At 44.8% G+C, this 22,314-nt stretch overlaps 1 protein-coding gene across 1 annotated transcript; it reads right to left on the reverse strand.

Annotated features, from left to right (window-relative positions):
* Positions 1–361: 361 nt before the first annotated feature.
* Positions 362–17,063, reverse strand: urm1 (ubiquitin related modifier 1). Its single transcript, XM_076283215.1, has 5 exons — positions 17,023–17,063; positions 13,368–13,438; positions 5,007–5,088; positions 2,795–2,843; positions 362–2,190 (listed from the first exon to the last, which is right to left on the reverse strand). Exons 1-5 carry the CDS (start codon positions 17,055–17,057, stop codon positions 2,122–2,124), a joined length of 306 nt encoding a protein of 101 aa, XP_076139330.1. The 5' UTR covers positions 17,058–17,063; the 3' UTR covers positions 362–2,121.
* Positions 17,064–22,314: the final 5,251 nt, after the last annotated feature.

Genomic DNA, 22,314 nt, shown 5'->3' on the forward strand with positions numbered 1-22,314 from the left:
TCATTGAGCATACATAGTAAACGGCACTATTGTATGATTGAGTCAATAATGATTTGGGGTGCGGAGTGGAGTTTGGGGGCGCAGGTGCTGCTATAGGCCCCATTGGTTGTCGCAGCCTTGGACATCATAGCCTAGAGATATTTTTATTCGCTCCTGTCACAATTGCATAGCTGATAGCCCTACATGCCTTCTGTAGACTACACGTAAGGATGCCTCTTGTTTGCACTGGAAAACGTAAGGCTTGCTGTACGCGACCGGTAGGCTATAGTAGGTACGTAGGACCGAAAAGGCTAATTGCGGCCATAGGGAGTCGTATATGAGAAATCATAAGGCTAAATAAAAGTGACTGGTAATTCCCGAATGTGTCATAGGCAACTTTATTCATGTATTTTCAATTTAGATGAAGATCATGCTTTAGATAAAGATACATAAAGAACATCTAAAGCGTATATTCCCTTAAAATAGTTTGCGCACAAATATTTGCTTGATAGGCTGTATACAGGAAGTAAGGCGGATATCCGAAACAATTCAATAATGAGTCACCATTTGAAACAAAAAATAAACAAACAGCAAATATGAAAGGACCAATATAGCCAGACTGATGCTTTATATAAAAAAGTGCGATTAGGCCTATGCACTGAAAAGCAGCATATTGAACCATGTTTGAATATAAAAGTTTGAAAATTAACATTTTAAGTTAACCAATTTATTATGAAATAATAGAAGTCTGTAAGGCCTACCGAGTCGTTCAGGGTTAATTTCATTTCAAAATGTTGTAGGCCTAGACCTATCCTAAGACGGCCTTCACCATTCAAACAGCTTTTGGATAGGTCACGCACGCAGTGTTTTGCATTTGTATTTTTAGTCTCCATTTTACCGCTCAAAGGAGGCCTATATAGCCTACTCTTCCTGGACAAATACACATAGGCTACACAGTAAGCTAGGCTTAGACCTACTACTTCCTAGTGACGCTGATAATACTACGCCATTAGCATGAGCAGTATTGTATCCATTATCAGTCGGTTTTCCGTTACAAATCGCATCCTTTACCGAGAGTCTTCTCTTCTCATCTGAAGGCAGCGCCTGAAGCGGAACTGCGACCTCCCACCGCGATCCTAAAGGTTGCTCCGATGAATGTATAGTGAGAGAGATGGGCAACACGACTCTCCGTACTCAACTCCACATCTTTCTCTTAGTAAGCTATAGGCCTACTAAGGTTAGCCTACTGTAGGCCTAATGGTAAATAGGCTACAAGTAAAATATCTATGTGAGGATTCATTTAATTTAATTTCTTTAAAGTCTATCGGTGTGAACCCATTAAAAAGTGAACCATAATCTACCAGTCTATATTTTATTTTAAAACAAATCTCCATCTAAATTTTCTTCTCACTTGTATTGATTTTTTTTAAATATAAAAAGGTACAATATACATTGAAATTCATATAGTAACATTTAATTTAAACACAAGCCCATGTCATCCTATTTTTAGAACTTAAAATATTGAAGCAGACAGTTTCGTTTGATTAATGATATATAGGCTACAACAGTATAAAATTAGATTTAGCATAATGAACAAAAATGAGCACGCACAGACCATGGTCTTAAAGGTTGACCTCTGTATGCCTCTCAAAGGTCCATCTGCACACTGTCTAGACAGACCGACCTCTGTCCATACACTCTCTCTCACACACACACACAATCAGATCAACACACTCTGGACTCAGGTGTCCAGGCCTGATAGGACGCTGGTCAAGCATCTGTGTCTCCAAAGGGTCTCTCTCTCTCTCATTCACGCGCACACACACACGCACACACACACACACACACACACACACACACACACACACACACACACACACACACACACACACACACACACAATGAACATACACCCCACACCCCTCACGTTGAAGGTCACAAGTCAGGGTGAGAAACCCATCAGAACCTTTCAGTGTAGCATTGGTGGATCACTGAATCAGCACTGGGCATCCATGGGGGGCGTTGTGTCTCGGCCTTGATGAGCTACGTAAGGCAGAGAGGGGAGATGGCCGGTGGTGGGGGTTGGGGATCTTCTGTTATCGTCCACAGTCTGTTTTTATATGGGGGGGGGCGGGGGGGCGGTTATCCCCCATGCAGAGTAGAGATGAAGACCACATTATCTTGGTCCTGAAGCTGGTACTCCAGCTCACCCTAAAGAGGCAGGTTAAAACACACACACACACACACGTAAGTATGTCATACGTGTACACATGCACAAACACACACACACACACACACACACACACACACACACAGCTGTATGTATTAAGCCTAAGACTCAACCACCACTGCTGATGTAGATGATGTCATAACTTCATGTTAACACATGATTTGTGCCTTTAACCAGCACTGACATACTGTTGCCACTTTCTCTGCATTGATTGTGTTGTTGAAAATTATACTGCTGTGTCCAAACATGCACTCTAATGAGATAAGATCGGGATGACCAGTGGACACACACACACACACACACAAACATAAACATTCTTCCACACATAAAGAGCTATATACACATAAGCATAACTCACTGACACACAAGCATATACATATATGCACATTTTCAAGCACACAAATAATATGTCTATAACACACATATGCACCTAAGACAATACACACATGTACCTTAACAAACAAACAAACAAACAAACACACACACACACACACACGAGAATGTACACAATATTCACATACACTCATTCACATAGATAAATAAATGCACAATAACACACACACACACACACACACACACACTCACCATCAGCTCCCAGTCTGCATCGTTGATTAGCACCAGTATCCCTGGCCTCCTGTATTCAAAGAGAGAATGAGCCTTTAGCACACGCTGACATCATCAAAAGTTGACATCAGGCCGCAATCATGAACTCGTAGGGTAAAAGAAACCTGGTTTATTGTAAAGTGCAATATACATCCATGAATGTAGATGAAATCCATCAGTCGTGTGAAAGTCGCAACATTATTACAGCTACAAACCCTTCACTCCCACCCCTGGTCATGGTAAGGCACACACACACACACTCACGCAGCACACACACGCACACACGTACGCACACACACACATGCACACACACTCGTGCACACACATGTGGGATGCATGTTACATTTTTTTTTCATCAAAATGAATTTAATAAACAAATAAAAAAAAAATCTATTTCAAATCTCACTATCCAGAAATATCTCTATATCTGAATATGCACGGTCTACCAAATTGGTTTCCCAACATATGCTGAGGATGCTCCACACGCAAAAGACCCACACGTGAGACCTGCGATTGTGTGTGTGTGTGAGAGAGTTATTTCTCACACACACACACACACAGACACACAGTCTTGTTTTTGCTTTGGACTAGGAGAAGCCATGACAGTAGTAGCCGTATTGTGACGTCAGGGGGTGCATTAAATGCATGAAGGGGGCGTGTGTGTGTGTGTGTTTGTGTGTGTGTGTGTGTGTCTGCGCGTGTGCTATATGCTCCCTACGGCTCCTGTGGAAAATACACTGACAGAGCGATGGTCCGTCCAACAGGATTGGGAGTTCGCTCTGCTAATATACCTGTGATTATATTACGAATCGCATCAGTGTGTGTCTGCATGTGTGGACCATTACCTGCAACAATAACCAGACATACTATACATGTAACAGACACACACACACACACACACACTCACGCACGCATGCACGCACGCACAAACACATACATGCGTTGCGGGTAGGGAAAATGCAGGGGGGAAAAAAGAGTCCAGGTAACAGTCCCCATCCTGACGACCTATAAACCCCACACTGCTTCATACTCCCCCCCCTTATTAGCCAACGATCCCCTATAAATTCTCCATTAAATTAGTCTGGTAGCAGACAGAGAGGGGGGGGGGGGGGGGAATCGGCTTTAACACCATTACCCCCCCCCCCTCCACGAAAATGCATTACCCCCATACCCCGGAAACTAGCACTGTGCCGGACACACCAAAACAACACACATTTTCACACACCGTTTCCACACGTAAGCAGAAAGCCAAAGACTATCTTGATAATCACCCGCTGTTTGCTTTAACAACAAAATATATTAACACAAACAATAAATAAATAAATACCAAGAGTGGGGTTATTTGTTTGTGAGTGTGTTTGTGTTTTTTGAGAAATACTAAGAAGAAGCTTTCTGTGTTAACAAATGTATAAATTCTCAGCAGGTTCTGTATGCATTAACAAACAAATAATTTGTTTTATATCTAAAAATATAAATTATATCAAGTTTTCGTTAATATTTGAGTGTGACTGCAAAAGGCCAGAGTATTAGTTTGTGTTTCCCATTCTCTTCCATGTGAATGTATATCTATATATATATATATATATATATATAAAATCTACTATTTGTGTATCTCTGCATCATATCTATCTATGTATTGTGTATGCAAGGATATGTTTGTACGTGAATGTGTGTGTGTGTATGTATGCATGCATGTATTGTATGTGTGTTTGTGTACATATGTCTATATGTATGTATGTATGCATGTTTGAATGTATGTGTCTGTGTGTGTGTGTGTATGCGTGTCTATACGTGTTCATAATACGCACTTGTGTGTATGTGAGCACATGTGTATATGTGTTTATTATGTACACCTGTTTATTATGCGCCTGAGCATTTATGTGTGTGTGTGTGTGTGTGCGCATCCACAGACGTGGTTGAACACATGAACTTGCTCCTTATCTTATGAACTTGTGTGTGTGTGTGTTCGTATATGTGTTTATGCATGTGAGTGTGTCTGCACGCGTAAATGTGTTTTAGTTGTTGTATGTGTGTTTGTGTCCCCGCACAAAGAGCTCGGGTCGTTTTTTAGCATGTTCCCCTGTTTACCTGTGTGTGTGTGTGTGTGTGTGTGTGTGTGTGTGTGTGTGTGTGTGTGTGTGTGTGTGTGTGTGTGTGTGTGTGTGTGTGTGTGTGTGTGTGTGTGTGTACTTACACAGTGTCCCCCTGCACAAAGAGCTCGGGTCGCTCCTTTAGCATGTTCCTCTGGATCCACACCAGCAGCTGCTTCATGTCCCCTGCAAACGCCAGCCACAGGTCAAAGGTTAGGGGGCAGGGGTCGCTTATCCAACCCCCCGGTCGATCTGACGCGACAGAGACTCGACTAGGGGAAAATGAGTGTGTGTGTGTGTGTGTAAATGCATGAATATCAAACAGTGCATGTGTTTGTCTGCTTGTGTGTGTGTGTGTGTGTGTGTGTGTGTGTGTGTCTATAGAGGGGTGATGGGGGTCTAGTGAAGCGGTTCAAGTGCGAAACAAAAACACAAATGCTCCGTGGTCGTTCGGGTTGAGGGGACTGCCCCTTCGCGTTTTGATGCATCTCACTCCGTCACAAACACCAACAGCTCGTTGTCTGCGCCCGCTGCTGCAGCACCAAAGGGTGATCGAAATTAAAAATACAACCGATTGGAAGCACAAAAATGCAAATGCCGCAAATTACAAATGAAAGGATAGTATTGTGTAATATCTAAACATTAATAAATATACCATACAAACACTGCTTCTGCCACCACACCATACTTGCCATCAAGACTCTTTTCCTCAGTGGTTCCTCGTTGGTGGAATGAGTTACCTAATGTTCCATGTTCTTGTGACAGTTTTGGGACTTTCAAGAAATGTTTAAAGACTCATCTGTTCACCATGCACTGAATGAATTAATTATCTTACAGAATTATGGTTTGTTTGTTTATGGGGTTTTTTGTAAATATGATATCTTGTTATTGCTGTTGATATTTGATATTGCTATTACTATTGACATTGTTGTTGTTACTATTTATTATTATTATTATTATTATTATTATTATTATTATTATTATTAATGTAGGCTTTTCGGCTTTATTTGAAACTATTATTTTTAACTAATGGGCAAAAGTATATGCCAAAGAAAACAAACACAAACATACACAACCCTAGATGATTTCAGAACACAAACATAAACACAAACATATACAACCCTAAATTATTTCAGAACACAAACGCAGACATAAACACAAACACAAACATACACAACCCTAGATGATTTCAGAACACAAACACAAACACAAACATACACAACCCTCAATGATTTCAGCACTTCTGGGCAATCAGAACACAAAGTTAAATTCGAGTGGGAAAATGTGAAGAGATATGAGATGCTGCAGTGTATAAAATATTGAAAACATTACTGATTGTAGGCACTACTTCTGGGCAAGGAGAAATTTGTGACATGCTTGCATGTTTGCCTAAACACTGATATCAATATTATCCCAATAGCATCAGTGAGAGACCCAAACACTATTCCGCTCTATGTGCCCATATACTTCCATCCACTGTGGGATTCATTGAAATTCAGTAATTAGGGCCTAAATCACCAAAACCATATCACTACTACTAATACAAAAAATATTAAAATATTAATGCTTATTTCCTCTGGTAATAATGTGTGTGTGTGTGTGTGTGTGTGTGTGTATGTGTGTGTGTGTGTGTGGGAGGGGGGGTGAATAATTCTGTGTATGTTACTATATTTCTCTAGCATGTCTGGATCAACAAACACACCACCACATCAGCAGTAGCCGCCAACATCTCCGGATTCATTTCCCTTACAGAGGAGATGCAAACAGGAAGAAAGGAAGAGACAGACAGACAGACAGACAGACAGACAGACAGACAGAGAGAGAGAGAGAGAGAGAGGGAGAGAGAGAGAGAGAAATGGAAAGAGAGAAAGAAAGAAATATAGGGCATGCACCATCCTGACTTTCGTCTTTATGCTTATGATCTTAATTTGTCTTCTTGATAAGAAGAGGAATACTGATCACAAGTGTGTCTGTGTGTGTGTGTGTGTGTGTGTGTGTGTGTGTGTGAGTGTGTGTGTGTGTGTGTACAAGCGCATGTGTGCGTGCTGGCTAAGCGTAACACTCTATAGTGTGTTCAAGCTCGTCCATTCAGAATGCAATCACACTGACCAGGAGAGTGACATCAGACACAGAACACTCACACAATGATCAGCCTCTGCTCAGACACACAGGACTCTCTTAGACACACCGCCAGTCGGTCAGTCTCACACACACACACACACACACACACAAAGCATGCACACACATACGCCCACGCACACACACATGCAACCAAACACATAAATATGGCAAATAAATATAATAAAAATAAGGGATACTTGACAGCACTCCGATATCACTCACAGATATATACAAAGTGACCAAAAAATGATGCCCTGGTTGTATATGTGTGCGTTTGTTTACATAAACATACATTTACACCATGTTCACAGAGAGAGAGAGAGAGAGAAATGATAACACATTGACGGACAAAATTCCCAGGCAGAGAAACATCTCATCTAGCTCAGCAAGGCTATACAACTAAGAACCTGACTCCTCTCACTTTAGCTCGGTGTCGCAAAAGCAAAAAATATTGTCTGATGGCAGTAACCGGAGCAAAAGCCATTTCCCCTCCATCTTTACAGTATATCAGCTGAATGTGACGGCACTGCATCTGTGTGTGTGTGTGTGTGTGTGTGTGTGTGTGTGTGTGTGTGTGTGTGTGTGTGTGTGTGTGTGCGCGCGCATGTGCAAGTGCATGTGTGTGCGAGAGTGTGTCTGAGTGAGCAAGCCTGCGCGTGCGCGTGCACACCAGTACGTGAGGGAATACAATTCTGGTGTCGCCACTCAGCGAAGGCAGCATCACGACTTAAGCCGTGTGAACCATCTGGGCAGCGTTCAACGACACTCTGAATTCCGCAACCATCACCACCACTATCATCAGCATCAGCATCAGCAGCAAATTCATCTCTATGGGAACCCAGCTACCTAACTGCTCTGAATCTTCTAATCTTTACTTTTATCTCTCTCTCTCTCTCTCTCTCTCTCTCTCCCTCTATTAAACCTGACCCTGAGAGCAAAACAACCATCCAGATGTCCAGAGAATGTAGACGTGTGTGTGTGTGTGTGTGTGTGTGTGTGTGTGCGTATCTGTGTGTGCGCATGTTTTGGTGGGGTTGCGGGGTGGGGGTGTGCGCTAATGTGTTAGTGAAGACCTGATGCGTCAGGCGATTCTGTAGCGAAGCGAAGCACTTTGCTGTGCTAAAGCTAATGGGAAGGGCTAACATACAGGGGAGCTGAACACTACGGGAAGACAGGAGGAGAAGGAGAGGGAAGGAGGAGGGGAGGAGAGAGACCGGCAGAGGGAAGGAGACAATGAGAGAAAAATGGAGAGGGGGGGGGAGGGAGGGAGAGAGAGAGAGAGAGACAGATATAGAGATCGAAAGAGAGAAAGAATGAATGAGAGAAAGAGGAAAGGATTGAAGAAAAAGTGAGATAAACAGAGAAAGAGAGAAAATGAAAGACAAGAGAGAGAAGGAAGGTGATATGGAAAGAGTGAGAGACAGAGAGAGAGAGAGAGAGAGAGAGAGAGAGAGAGAGAGAGAGAGAGAGAGAGAGAGAGAGAGAGAGAGAGAAGGAAGAAGAGTAAGAGTACGGAAACCCACATGGCTCAATCAAGGGGGCCACTCCCCTCAGGAAACTGTGTGGATTTTGAGAAGTCAGCACACCACAGCGCGCATGTGTTGTGTGAAGGGGTTTGTTCCGAGTGTCTGTGTGTGTGTGTGTGTGTGTGTGTGTGTATGGGGGGGGGGGGGGGGGTGTATGGAGAGGCTGTATCAGGTTAATTGGATCGCTGTCAGGGTCTTCAGTTGTGTAACGATCGCCGTACCTTCCAGAAGCCCAGCGCTCTCTGCCCTGCTGCCGCACCTATAAAGAAGAGTGATGCTCGGCCGGGCCCAGTGCTCAGGCAATGACTATTGACTTTCGCCATTGCAGGTCTAAAAACAGAGGCAATCACTCCCACACTCGCCTGTCCTCCACCAGGGCCACTTTAAAAAGCAGCACGCACGCATGCACACACAAAAGTCACTGTCACTTATTTCCGTGTCGACGCGAATATGTGAATGGAGGAACAAGCGCCTCTGTGTGTGTATGTTTGTGTGTGTGTGTGTGTGTGTGTGTCAGCGTGAGAAGAGTCAGCAGGCTCCTCATGTTTGAATTGTGCCTGTTCCATCACAGTGTGCACAGAAGAGGGGAAGTGCTACATAATGCGGGTGGGCTAAGAAAACACACACGCACGCACGCGCACACACACACACACACACACACACACACACACACACACACACACACATAGACACATAGACACACACACACACACATAGAGAGAGAGAAAGACAGAGAGCACACAGACACACACACAGAAAGAGAGAGAGAGACAGAGAGAGAGAGAGAGAGAGAGAGAGTACACACACACACACACACACACACACACACACACACACACACACACACACACACACACACACACACACACACACACACACACACACACACACACACACACACACACACACACACACAGTACATGGGCGAGAGAAGGCGGAGCAGGGGTGGAGGCGAGGAAAATGATGTGCTTGCGTCACGGCAACCAGGTGCATGCTGGGATGGTGGTCTATCTGTATGGAGGGGTGTGTGAGTGTGTGTGTGTGTGTGTGTGTGTGTGCGCGTGTGTGCGCGTGCGTGCCTGTGTGTGTGTGTGTGCGCGCGTGTGCATGTGTGCGCGTGTTCGATGTTGCTGGCATCACGGGTACAAACAATCGTTCGCCTCTTCTTTCCTTCTCTCCCTCTGTCTTCTCTCGTTCTCCCTCTCTCCATCTCTCTTCTCTCTCGTTCTCTCTATCTCTCTCTCTCTCTCTCTATTGTTTCTTTTCTCTCACTCGTTTTGTCTTTTGTTGTTCCTCCCTCCTTTTCTCCAGCGCTATGACTATCATTATCATCGTTATCTGTGGGAGGGACAGAATGAACTCATTCATCTTGTTGGGGTTATGAGGGTGAGTGCTACTATGACGGCGAACGTGGAAGGGGGGGAATGTGTGTGTCTGTGTGTGTGTGTGTGTCTGTAGGGGGGGGGGGGGGGTGTCATCAATCATCCACATGCGTTGCTGGAAAAGACACCAAAAATCTGAGAGGGGGTGGGGAGGGACAGACACGAATTATGCCCGAACCCCCATGTTAGATCTCGGGTAGGCCAGCCGTGACCTGGCAGCCTACCCACACACACACACACACACACACACACACACACACACAGCCAACGGGGTTCCAAGGACCTCCACCAAGGTCAGCCCTCCTTTCCTGCTCTGTGCCCCGCGACCACATTCCCTCCTGTGGTCAACTTTTGTCCCCGGGTTGTCGTGGAGACTCCAGTGCCGCGGCGACGACCCCTTCTGTTGTTTTTGCGACGGTTTTGTTGGGGTCAGGACAAACGCCGGCGATAACAAAAGGACCACTCTCACTTTTCCCACCTCTGGATGCTAGGAAGCCAAATTCCTCCAAGAGGCTACTTCAGTGGGATTTCTAAATGTGGCTCGCTAGCAGGAAATTAGCTAGGCCTTATACATACACTTAGAGAGAGGCACACACACATACCACACCAGTAAACAGTGCTTCTCAAACACAGTTCATGCCCACTCACACACTGACAAATCAGCATTGCTTCTCAAACACAAACAAAGACAAACAAACTTCAGTTCCACATACAGACGGGCAATGTTAGCCAACAACCAGAACAACCAACTATTTCTTCCTTCTAGTTACACCCAATATGCACGCTTCCGAATATCTTAGTCTGTCCTTGTGTATGGGTATATATATATATATATATATATATATATATATATATATATATATAAAACATTCTTTCATACATATTTTTTTTTTAAATCTCTGTATATTTTACAGAGCAGTCAAGTTGACAGAAGGCAGTTTGCTTTTGGGAGAGCAAAAATCCTGCAGTGCAGCGAGGCAGCAGCAACACCGAACGCCTAAATCATGCAGTGCAGCGAGGCAGCGGCAACACCGAACGCCTAACACAGAGCGATTAACACCGAGTGATTAACACCGAGCGCCTAACACCGAGCGATTAACACCGAGCGCCTAACACCAAGAGATTAACACCGAGCGGCAACACCGAACGCCTAACACCGAGCGATTAACACCGAGTGATTAACACAGAGCGATTAACACCGAGCGATTAACACCGAGCGATTAACACCGAGCGATTAACACCGAACGCCTAACACCGAGTGATTAACACCGAGTGATTAACACCGTGCGCCAACACTGAGCGCTAACACCGAGCGCCTAACACTGAGTGCCTAACACCGAACGCCAACACCGCGCGCCAACCCCGCACATCTAACACCGAACGCTCACTTTCATTAGCTCATGCCCTCGCCCCACGCTGGAGTTTCCACACACACACACTGAGGCTCATGGGAAGTACGTTCTGCCCGATCCTCCTTCCCCCGGCCCGTGGTGTGAGTGGAGCTGAGGCCACTCTGCTGGATCACACGCCGGTCTGACTCACTACAGAACTTAGGAGTGCCCCCCCCCCCCCTACACACACACACACACACACATACACCACTTTCTTTCCTCCTTGATCAGTCTAAGCACAAACTTTCATCCCCAACGTCCCACCAGCATGCCGGAGGAATGTGAGAGAGAGAGAGAGAAAGAGAGAGAGGGAGAGAGAGAGAGAGGGGGAGTGCTGGGGTATTTGTCCTACCAACCGTCCAAAATGATTGCACACAAAAAGGACTTAGCGCTTTGTCACAATTGTCCCTACCAGCCCCTCCCCAACTAACCCACCCCAACTCCCAACTCAACTGCCCCCCCCCCCTCCTTCCCTCCCCATACCTTTCTACTGACCTCGGCGTCATGGCGAAAAGACCCATCAACAGTATCAGTGGCTGAATTTACAAGTGAAAGCCCGACAATAACAGAGCAGTTAGGGGAAGAATGGGCGCCGGCCTGGGGCCTCACAGATGTTGGTGGTGGAAGGGAGGGGGGGGGGCATTCTGGTCCATTGTTGCGGAAGGGGAAAGCGAAGGGAAAGAGAGAAAGGAGGGTGAGAGAGAGAAGGAGAGGGGAAAAGGGAAAGTGAGAGAGAGAGAGAGAGGGAATGAGCGGGAGGGAGGAAGGGAGGAGTGGACGGCAGCTTCTTAAGACCAGATTTGCAGCAGTGGATTTGCAGCGGAGGTGGTGGTGGAGGTGGTGATCAGATTGTTGCCAACATGGCGGAAAACGAGAGGAGAGCAGAGGAGGGGAGAAGAACGTAGAGGAAAGTAGACGAGAGGAGAGGAAACAAGAGGAGAGGAAACAAGAGGAGAGGAAACAAGAGGAGAGGAGGAAAAAGAAGAGTAGAGAAAAGAAGAAGAGGAGAGGAAGAGAGGACTGAAGTGAAGAGGAAAAGAGAAGAGCAAGGAGAGGAGAGAAGAGAAGAGCAAGGAGAGGAGAGAAGAGAAGAGAAGGGGAAGAGAAGAGGAGAGAAGAGAAGAGAAGAGAAGAGAAGAGAAGAGAAGAAGAGCAAGGAGAGGAGAGAAGAGAAGAGAACAGAAGAGAAGGGGAAGAGAAGAGGAGAGAAGAGAAGACAAGAGAAGAGAAGAGGAGAAGAGCAAGGACAGGAAAGAAGAGAATAGAAGGGGAAGAGAAGAGGAGAGAAGAGAAGAGAAGAGGAGAAGAGCAAGGAGAGGAGAGAAGCTGTCCAGGGCCGGAGCAGGTGTCCAGGGGAGCGTGTGAACCACTCTCCACCGGGGTCACCAGCGGAACGACACAGCGACCGAACAAGGGGGGGGGGGGGGGTGACTGAGCGAGGGGGAGTGGCAGAGGGAGAAGAAGGGGAAGAGAAAGTGATGGATGCAAAAGAAAAAGAGAGAAAAATGAGGCAAAAGCGAGAGCAAGAGAGATAGTGAGAGAGGGAGGGAGAGAGAGAGGTCACATGGTGTGATATGATTTGTGTGTGTTTTTGTTGGCAGAGAGAGAGAGAGAGAGGGAGAGAGAGAGAGTCCTCTTTTCTCTTGGCTCTGGAGCAGGACCGGGCAGCAGGGGACCCCCCCCCCCCCCCCCCCTTCATCCGTGTGTCAATTTTCTGGCAGACAGATATATGGAGGCAATTAAGTTATCAAGACCAGCAAGGGTCAAGAAGTGTTCAGCATAGAAAATGCAAGTGAAAGAGTGAAATGAAAAGAACATTTTCAGTTTTCATCTCAATACTCACTCTGTTCACTTCATTGTGTTATTTAATTTAACGCTACCTTGATTTTGAATTCAATCTTTTTTTTGGGGGGGGGGGCATACTTGACATTTCCAATTTTCCTTTTGTTTTCCGTGATACTTTTAAGAAGATATAGATCTGCCAGATTCTCCCATTCCAGGACTGCTCGGCAAGTCCTGAAGACTCTGCATGTGTTCCAACTTACAGGGGTCCGATTGGCTGGGCAAAGTCACATGATGATCCTTGACCCCATCAAACAGTAGCTCTGCTCCGCCCCTGCAGAGAAAACAGGGACATGATGTCATAAAGGGGTTCCATGGCAACCTTCAAAAAGGCCAGAAACCAATACATGATCTTTTTTGAAACAGGACAGTGGCTTAAAAACATCTGTGTCACCAAACACACAAACAGACTGACGATGCACTCTGCAAACTGACATTAGCAGGAAGAAACCGTGACCAAAATGACCCAAAGTGAAGAATGTCAGCTGTCTGGTTTCTGGTATCTATCAAGCATTCTTTGATTAGCCTGCACAGCACTGATAATCTAGGTTGCATAAAGTTAATCATTGGTCAAATTTGTTGCTACAATCACACACACAAAAACAAAATCACACTACAATAGGGACTACCTCATAAAACACAAAATCTGAGTAATACAAATGTTAAATGACACAATAAAGCCAATCGTGCATGGAAAGATTGGGAGAGATTTAGAAGTAATATTGAATATTCATTATATATCCATATAGTCATTTTTGGCATAAGTACATGTTTTATATTGTACAAACATGTGTAATTATATAAAAGTATACAAAATATCCGTGAAATAAGATTACACTTAAACTGCAATAGAGTACAGTTTGCCCGGTACACAGGAAATGGTCCTGTCCTGTCCCAACATGGCTGACGTCCTTGGTGCCCTTGAGGTGACCTGTACATTACCTAATGGATGACTGAACTCACAAATGTTATTCAGGCTGAGCTAATTAACTCAGGATTGTCTGACCTTGTGACCCTTCATTAAAGACCAGATAACTAGTGTCTATGGATCTGTTTCCCAAAGCAGCTAAATTATTACACACACACAGAGAGACAGAGAGATAGAGAGAGAAAGAGAGAGAGACAGAGACAGTGAGATAAAGAGTGATAAATCGAAAGTAAGTGATAGACAGCCATATATTTTAGTAGTAAGCAGTGACCGAATGGCAGAGTGGGTGCTTGGGGGTGGGGTGGGGGTGGGGGGGGGGGGGGTAAAGCCACAATATGTGGAAAGAAATAAGAAGAGTTTGTCTGATCTACATCAATAGAAAACCCCCGTCACACCAAGTAGCGCCACTGGTCACCACCAGAGAATGATGGCATTTCTCCTAAAGCCAGTCCCTGCTCCGCCTGCAACAGTTTCCCCGTTTCTCTCTGGCGCTGTGAGGTCAGCTGTGGCCGATGCTGGTGCCTGGTCCAGACGCAACACCACCTCAGCCTCAGCTGGGCCTCTGACATCAGCGCTGGACGAGGGGAGAGATGGAGGAGAAGAGCAGGAGTAACAGTGGTGTGGAGGGGAGGACAACTCTGGGGCAGCGCAACAGGAGGTGTGTGTGTGTGTGTGTGTGTGTGTGTGTGTGTGTGTGTGTGATCTGTGTGTGGAGATAACCTCACAGAAAATGCCTGACATCAACAGTACACACACACACACACACACACACACACACACACACACACACACACACACACACACACACACACACACACACACACACACAACACCATTCAGTCCATTCACTGTACAACACACTGAAAAAAGATAGACAGACAGGGAAAGAGAAGGAGGAGGGAGGGAAGGAAAGAGTGAGGAAGGAAAGAAGGAGAGATCAAGGGAATATGTGGATAAAAGACATGCCAGTGAAAGCAGGAGAAAAGGGATGGGGATGAAAGAGAAAAAACAGGGTACGAGAAGCGTGTGAGAAGCGAGCGTGTGTGTGTGTGTGTGTGTGTGTGTGTGTGTGTATGTGCAATAAAGCTGACTGTACATAGGGATAGCAAGTGAGGGAGTGAGGTAAAGGAAATAGCGATCCACAGGGGGAGAAAGTGTGTGAAATAAAGACAGAAATACAGAAAAAGTTAAAGAGTAGAGATAGACAGAGATTGAGAGTGAAAGAGAGAAAGGGAGAGATAAAGAGAGAGAGGGAGAGAGAGATGGGGAAGTAGAGAGTAAGAGAGATGGAGAGAGAGATGGACTAAGAGTGACGTTCTCTTGCAGCAGCAGCAGCAGGTGCGCAGCTCCATAAAGAGGGCTCACATCCCTTGGAGAAAGCCCAGTTGTCCTCCTCTCTCTCCCTCTCTTTCTCTCCCTCTCTTTCTCTGCCCCCCCCCCCCCCACCACCCTTTGGAACTCTGCCTGCTCCCAACCCGCACAGAGGCATACACAGACTCAGAGGGAGAGAGAGAGAGAGAGAGAGAGAGAGAGAGAGAGAGAGAGAGAGAGAGAGAGAGAGAAAGCCTTGCTTATAGCCTACCTCTCTGGGTCAGTTGGTTCAGCCCTGACACAACCATCGATCTGCTCCCTGCACTTTATATTCGTTCCGACTGCATTTTATGGAGGCGAGCTAGATAGCACACTGCTCCCCGAGTGGTGACAACCACACACACAGGCTAACTACTGAACAACTGAGCCTCAGGACAACCACACACACATGCTGACTACTGAACAACTGAGCCTCAGGAAACCACACACACACAGGCTGACTACTGAACCACTGAGCCTCAGGACAGTCAGTGTTCAGAGCTTCTTTAAAATAAAAATCATGCAGTGCGCCAGTCAGGACTTCACTGTAAAATGTACTGTCTGCCTTTGTGCAACACTTAAGTGTAAGTCCAAAAATATACATTTCAACATGAGCACCATGTATTCAGTGCTTTTGGTAAGTACACTATTGTAGAGGGCAATAACCTCCATAATTATAGTGGATAGTTTTGGCTGGCTGATGGCTTCACTTCCACTGTATTCAAAGTCTGCTTTGTTATCAGGAAATACAAATTAGAAAAAAAATATTTTGCCTTTTATATTATTCTTCACATTACCCTATAGGCCCATTACCTAAAATAGCCTAGTGTAGGCTAGCTACTATGCAAGTGTGCATTATCCTAGTCAGAGATTCATAAATCAATAAGATAAATAGACTACTGCTTATGGAAATAGGCTAATTAATGCAAACTAGTGACTAGCAACGACAGTGTTACACTGGTTATCCGAAATGTGTAAGACGTTTTAGAGCAGCCTGCTTGAATAGCCTACTTTAAAATGTTATCTTTCTACATAACATGACAGACTACAACTGACTGGTGGGCATATTGGGCTACGTTAATCGAACGTTTCCTCACCCACAAAAACTTCATCAATATTGAGAAGGCGTTTTCTATTTCACCGATATGTAATCGCGAAAATAATTAACGTTAGTCGGCTAGAGAAATATGTAGGATTCCTCGCAACCTGATAGGGTGACTGCGCCGGGCAGCACGCATGTCACAGCCTTTACTGTCTATGGTCACAGGCAGTCCTACATCGAGATGCCTGCTGCACTGACGGGTTATCCCCATTTCGCAAATCTGCACACCTCACAACTTCATCTAGCACAACAGTAATTAAATATCACCAAATAGTATAGTTTATCGCATCTTCCTCGTATATTAAGTTGCATGAAGATGAGTTAGTATGTAGCCTAACCGGTGCCTTTACGGCTAAAAACGTTGTCGCGAGACTGAATCGTTTTTTATTAATCTTATTGAAATGTATTTTGTTAATAGTGAATAACCCACTTACAGTGTTTCATTATATAGCTGTCAAACAAAAAAACTCGTACTAACCCAAACTCCAGATGTAGGGATATGGGCGCCGCCATGTTGCTTTCTTAATCCGGAAGTAATGCGTCATTACCGGAAATAACTGTCCTTTCTTCTGTTTCAAAGCTGTCGGGTAAAATATTGGTAAAATATATCTAGTAGGCCTATTATATTTTTAAAACTTGTAATTTCTTCAGTTATGTCTATCACTGTGAGTTTGAAACATGCTCTCTCTCTGTGTATGAACATGCTCAGTGGAATCTTCAATTGGATTATCTTTGTGATCTCAAACAGCTTCTCTGCATTCAACATTATAGTCAAGTCAATTTACGAAACAGGATTGACCCAAAGTGCTTTACAAATGATTACAATGTTATTTACAAATTTACAAATGATTACATATGAACATAGCAAAACAGCAAATAATAATACAATACAGAATACAAAATGGCTAAGAAATAAAATTAAAAAGTAGGTAAAATAATAATACTGGAGTGGTAATAATAATAGTAGCCTAAAATAAAAATAAAGGGTATACTTGGAGGTCTATAGTTTTAAGGTCATTAGGGTCAAGACTGGGATTCTTAAGTAGAGGTTGAACAACTGCTTGTTTACAACTGGAGGGGACCACTCCATTAGCCAAGGAGCTCTTAATTATAGCCAAAACAAGGGGACAGATCGACAACAAAAACATCCTTTAAAAGACGTGATGGAAAACATCTAAGTGGGGCAAGGTGGAATTCATGTGAGAGACAACCTCAGACAGCTGAGAGGATGATACGAGTTGAAACTGCTGAAGGCAGCTGAGTGATATATTTGTCACTGAGGGGTCAGAATCTGGGGGTGTGATATGAGATTTAATGTTATCAATCTTATCAATAAAGAAGTTGAGAAACTTTTCACAAGTTTCAATAGGCGAAAGAGTGTCAGCAGCAGTGGTAAAGTTTAAAATGGAATTAATGGTATTAAGCAATATTTTTGGTCTATGAGCATTATTATCAATTAAATCAGAATAATACTCTGCCTTAGCTGCATATCTTAACAGAGTTTTGATATATTTTAAGGAAATCTCTAAAAATGTCATGAGACACTTGCAGTTTGTTTTTTTCCCATTTGCGCTCTGCTCTCCTACAAAAATGTCTGAGAGATCGGATGGTGTCATTCAACCAAGGAGTGTTGTTAGTCTTGGCACTTAGCATTTAAGTTTTAGCGGAGCCACACAGTCAAGGGTGTCATGGCAACATGAATTGAAGAGAGTGACTAGCTCTTCAGTGTCAGACCAGGTGGAAAGGAGATCTGAAATGGTGTGGGGAGGGGAGGTGAGGGGAACAAAACATAATCATAAAATGGTCAGACACACCAATATCAACTATTTCAAGGTTAGAAACAGAAAGACCAGATGAAAGCACCAGGTCTAGTGTGTGGCCCTTCTGATGTATTGGGGCCAAAACTGATTGGATAAAATTAAAAGAGTCAGAGTGCATAAAAAGTCATTAACCATAGGTTTAACAGGACATCAAACATGAATGTTAAAATCCCCTATTATCAACATTTTATCAGAGCGGGTAGCCATATTGATAAAAGATTTGAGAACTCTTGAAAGAAAGCACTATTGATTTTAGGAGCTAGGCCGGTACATTAATGCACAAAGGACAGGGATATGGCGTTAATCTAATAAAGCTGCACCTCAAAAGTAGAGAACATATCAGTGGGTACATTCTACATTTAAAACAGCTATTAAACACGCTAGCTAGGCCACCTCCACGACCAGTTGTCCTAGGGGAATTTAAGAAGCTGCAGTGTGTAGGGCACAGTTCTCCAAATGGAATGAGGTCGCCATCATTATGACCACCACGCAGCGAAGCGGCGGTCATATAGGTTTAGTCAGATTTTTTTTTTTTTCTTTTTCGCATGTCCAAATTTCCGTCAAGGATTCCCGGGACACTGTAAGACCGGGGTACACGAAACTTGGTGGGCATGTAACCCCACATGGATAGCATGGAACCTCCTTTTTTCGTTTTGATCTGTAGCCCCCCCGCTGGACTGGATCCCCCGAAAGGAGGGTAGGGCAGACACAGTTTTCTGTGAATATCTCGAGAACCGTAGGGTTTAGGAGGACCATTTTTTTTGTATGTTGATCTCAAAGGGCCATGTCAACCCATTCCATAACCACTCATTTCATGTATAGCGCTACCTAGTTAAACACAAAAAAGTAAAAATGAGGTGTTGTAATCGCAGGTATCTGTGACCTAACATAGTCAAAACTGCACGAAATTGGAAGTGTAGGATCATTTATGACACCCTCTGAATGCACGCCAAGTTTCGTGGAATTCCGTTCATGGCGGGCCACACAATAAATTACTTTATGTTACTATACACCAACTGGCCTGTAGGTGGCCGGAGACAGTTTTCTGTGAATATCTCGAGAACCGTAGGGCCTAGGAGGTCCACCTTTTTTTTGTATGTTGGTCTTAAGGGGGCATGTCAACCTATCCCATTACCACTTATTTCATGTATAGCGCCACCTAGTTAAAAATTAAAAAGCAAAACATTAGGTGTTTTCATCACAATATCTCTGGCTGACATGGTCAAAACTGCACGAAATTGAAAATGTAGGATCATTAAGACACCCTTCGAATGCATGCCAAGTTTCGTGGACTTTCGTTCATGGGAGGCCTTACAATAAAAAAATGTATGTGTACATTTAGTGACCATACACCAACAAGGATTCCCGGGACACTGAAAGACCGGGGTACACGAAACTTGGTGGGCATGTAACCCCACATGGATAGCATGGAACCATTGCTTTTCGTTTTGATCTGTAGCCCCCCCGCTGGACTGGACCCCCAAAAGGAGGGTAGGGCAGACACAGTTTTCTGTGAATATCTTGAGAACCGTAGGGCCTAGGATGACCAATTTTTTGCGTATGTTTGCCTCCAGGGGTCATGTAAACCCATTACATATGCACACATGTGCATAAACAGATACACACGCACACACATACATTCACAGTAATCCTACGTATGACACATACTCACACAGTAGACATATATACGCATGCATGCACATGCACACACACAGGCACATAAACAGGCAAACACACAAGCACATGCACGCACACACACACACCCACACACACATAAATATAAACATGTACACGCACACATGCACACAATTCAAGAATTTCTCAGAATTATGAACAGGCAAGATGGGGGTGGGGTTGTATAAAATGTATATTACATGTGAAATCTATGAACTAATCATGTTTTGGTACTTGTTGTCTAGCAGATACCAGTGAGAATTGAGTGTGCATAATGCAATTCAGTGAGACAGTTAGAATGCCTTTCAGCGTGACTTATTTTTGTGGAAAACATGTGCTGGACTGGGCGGCGGTCATATTTTGTACCACTCTGCGGTCCAGCTGACGAGATAGTTTTCATTCAAAATAAATGTCTTATTAGACAGAGATCTCACATTGAGATGTTTTATCTGAAGAGTTGACCTGTTTGCGGGAGGAGTGACAGTGTTCAAATCATTACGTGATCCCTCTGAGGCAGCAGTTTTGGAGATAGGAGTCACAGAAAGAGACGGAAGCGCTGGATGTGCGGAAGAGCTCGCTGGGATGTCTTAGGCCTACCAAACACCTGAAGCTGTCGGAGATTTGCAGCATTAAAGGGACACCAGGCAACGTTTTCGTGTTAATTAATCATCTTCGTAAGTCGGTATATGGTTAAATGACTCATTACGGGGCGAATGAAGGCTCTCTCGCCCGCCCCTACTGCCTGTAGGAAAAATATCCCACTTGCAAGTTCGGTGTATCCTACCCGCCGACCGAAGCAGGATCTGTTTACAGCACAGAGGCAGGCTAACAAAACGCTAGAGATTGTTGCAAACGTGTGTATAATGGCAGAGCCGGCGAAGAAGCAGCGAAAACCCTTGATGGAAGACGCAAAGAAAAAGAAAAGAGCTTCAGACCGAGCGAGGGGGGAGTTTCGTAGAGAAAAAGCATCAGGCTTGCCTAGTGTCCCTTTAATTCCAGTGGCATTCAGTCCGGAGCGGGGAGTTGGTGTGTTGGACACCAGGTGACACTCCCTCTCTGCTGGAGTTGAGAACGATGTTTGAGCAGACTGCTGGAGTTGAGAGCGAGGAGTTGAGAGCGATGTTCCAGCAGACTGCTGGAAGGTGCTGTGCTGTGTAGAAGGCTGTTGGTAGGCAGCAAGCAGGGCAGAGCCAGTGTCTGTAGCCCGCAAGGAGATGCGACCAAAGCCGCCATGCAAAGTTCAGCGGTAGTGTACCACAACGCCTTCATGTGCAAACACAACAAGCGAGCCTAGCCTAGCTAGCACAAAGCCTCGATCTCCCAGCTGGATAGTGAACCAACTAGGAACCCAGTGCAGACAGGATGGAGAGGGAGAGAGACACTAGCAGGCAACAAGTCTTCAATAGCAGTGCAGGTTCTTCCACTGTCGCGTAGCGTCAACAGTCAGATGTCTCGCTGATAGCAATCGGCAGAAAAACAAAAACAGCTGATCAATAGGTAGCGCAGGTGGAACGCAGAGGCAGACTTCAGGTGAAAACACAGTAAAAGTAGATAGATAGATAGATAGATAGATACTTTATTGATCCCCAGGGGAAATTCAAGGAATTTCAAGTATTTTACAAACAATTGAAATAAAAAGGCTATCTATAACTGTGCAGCTAAACTAAATGAGTGTAGGCCCTACAAGAATTAAGGAAAAATAATCCGGACAAAAACAAGTGAGACGCAGCGGCTTGAGCAGCCAGCGTCCCCGTTGCTAGGCGACAAGATTAGAACTGTCACTTGACACACACACAAAGTGGCATCAGGCAGAACAGCTGAAGTTTGACTGAGAAGGACTGTCGTTGTGTGTTTGTGTGTGTGTGTGTGTGGTGCTACCATGCCCCCCCCCCCCCACACACACACACACACATACACCCCCCCCCACTCCCTTTGCCCTCTGTCATATCGGTGACAGCCTTGTCCCATTGGGGGGGGGGGGGGCAGATTGAATTGCAAATCTGATGCCTTCTGTTGGCGTCCGAATCTTCAGTGGTCTTTTTGCAGGCACCCATTCATGTGGTAATAGGGGAGAGGGTAAGCATAGGGGGCCAGGGGTGACCGGGGGCGCAGGGTGAGGGGAAGTCAGTCAGCCACTGTCCAGGCTGAGGCATCAGCAATGTGGATCTGAGTTTAACGTTTGGCAATAACCTGTATGCCTGCACCTTCTTTAATTCTGTACGTGTGTTGCTCTGGGCTGAACAAGCCCATCCAATGGGGTAGACTATAAGCTGGAC

The sequence above is a fragment of the Alosa pseudoharengus genome, unplaced genomic scaffold (genome assembly GCF_046254945.1).
Source record: "Alosa pseudoharengus isolate Yale_2024_CS ecotype anadromous, Long Island Sound unplaced genomic scaffold, YU_APseudo_1.1 YU_APseudo_1.1_scf_14, whole genome shotgun sequence".
Taxonomy (NCBI): Eukaryota; Metazoa; Chordata; class Actinopteri; order Clupeiformes; family Clupeidae; genus Alosa; species Alosa pseudoharengus.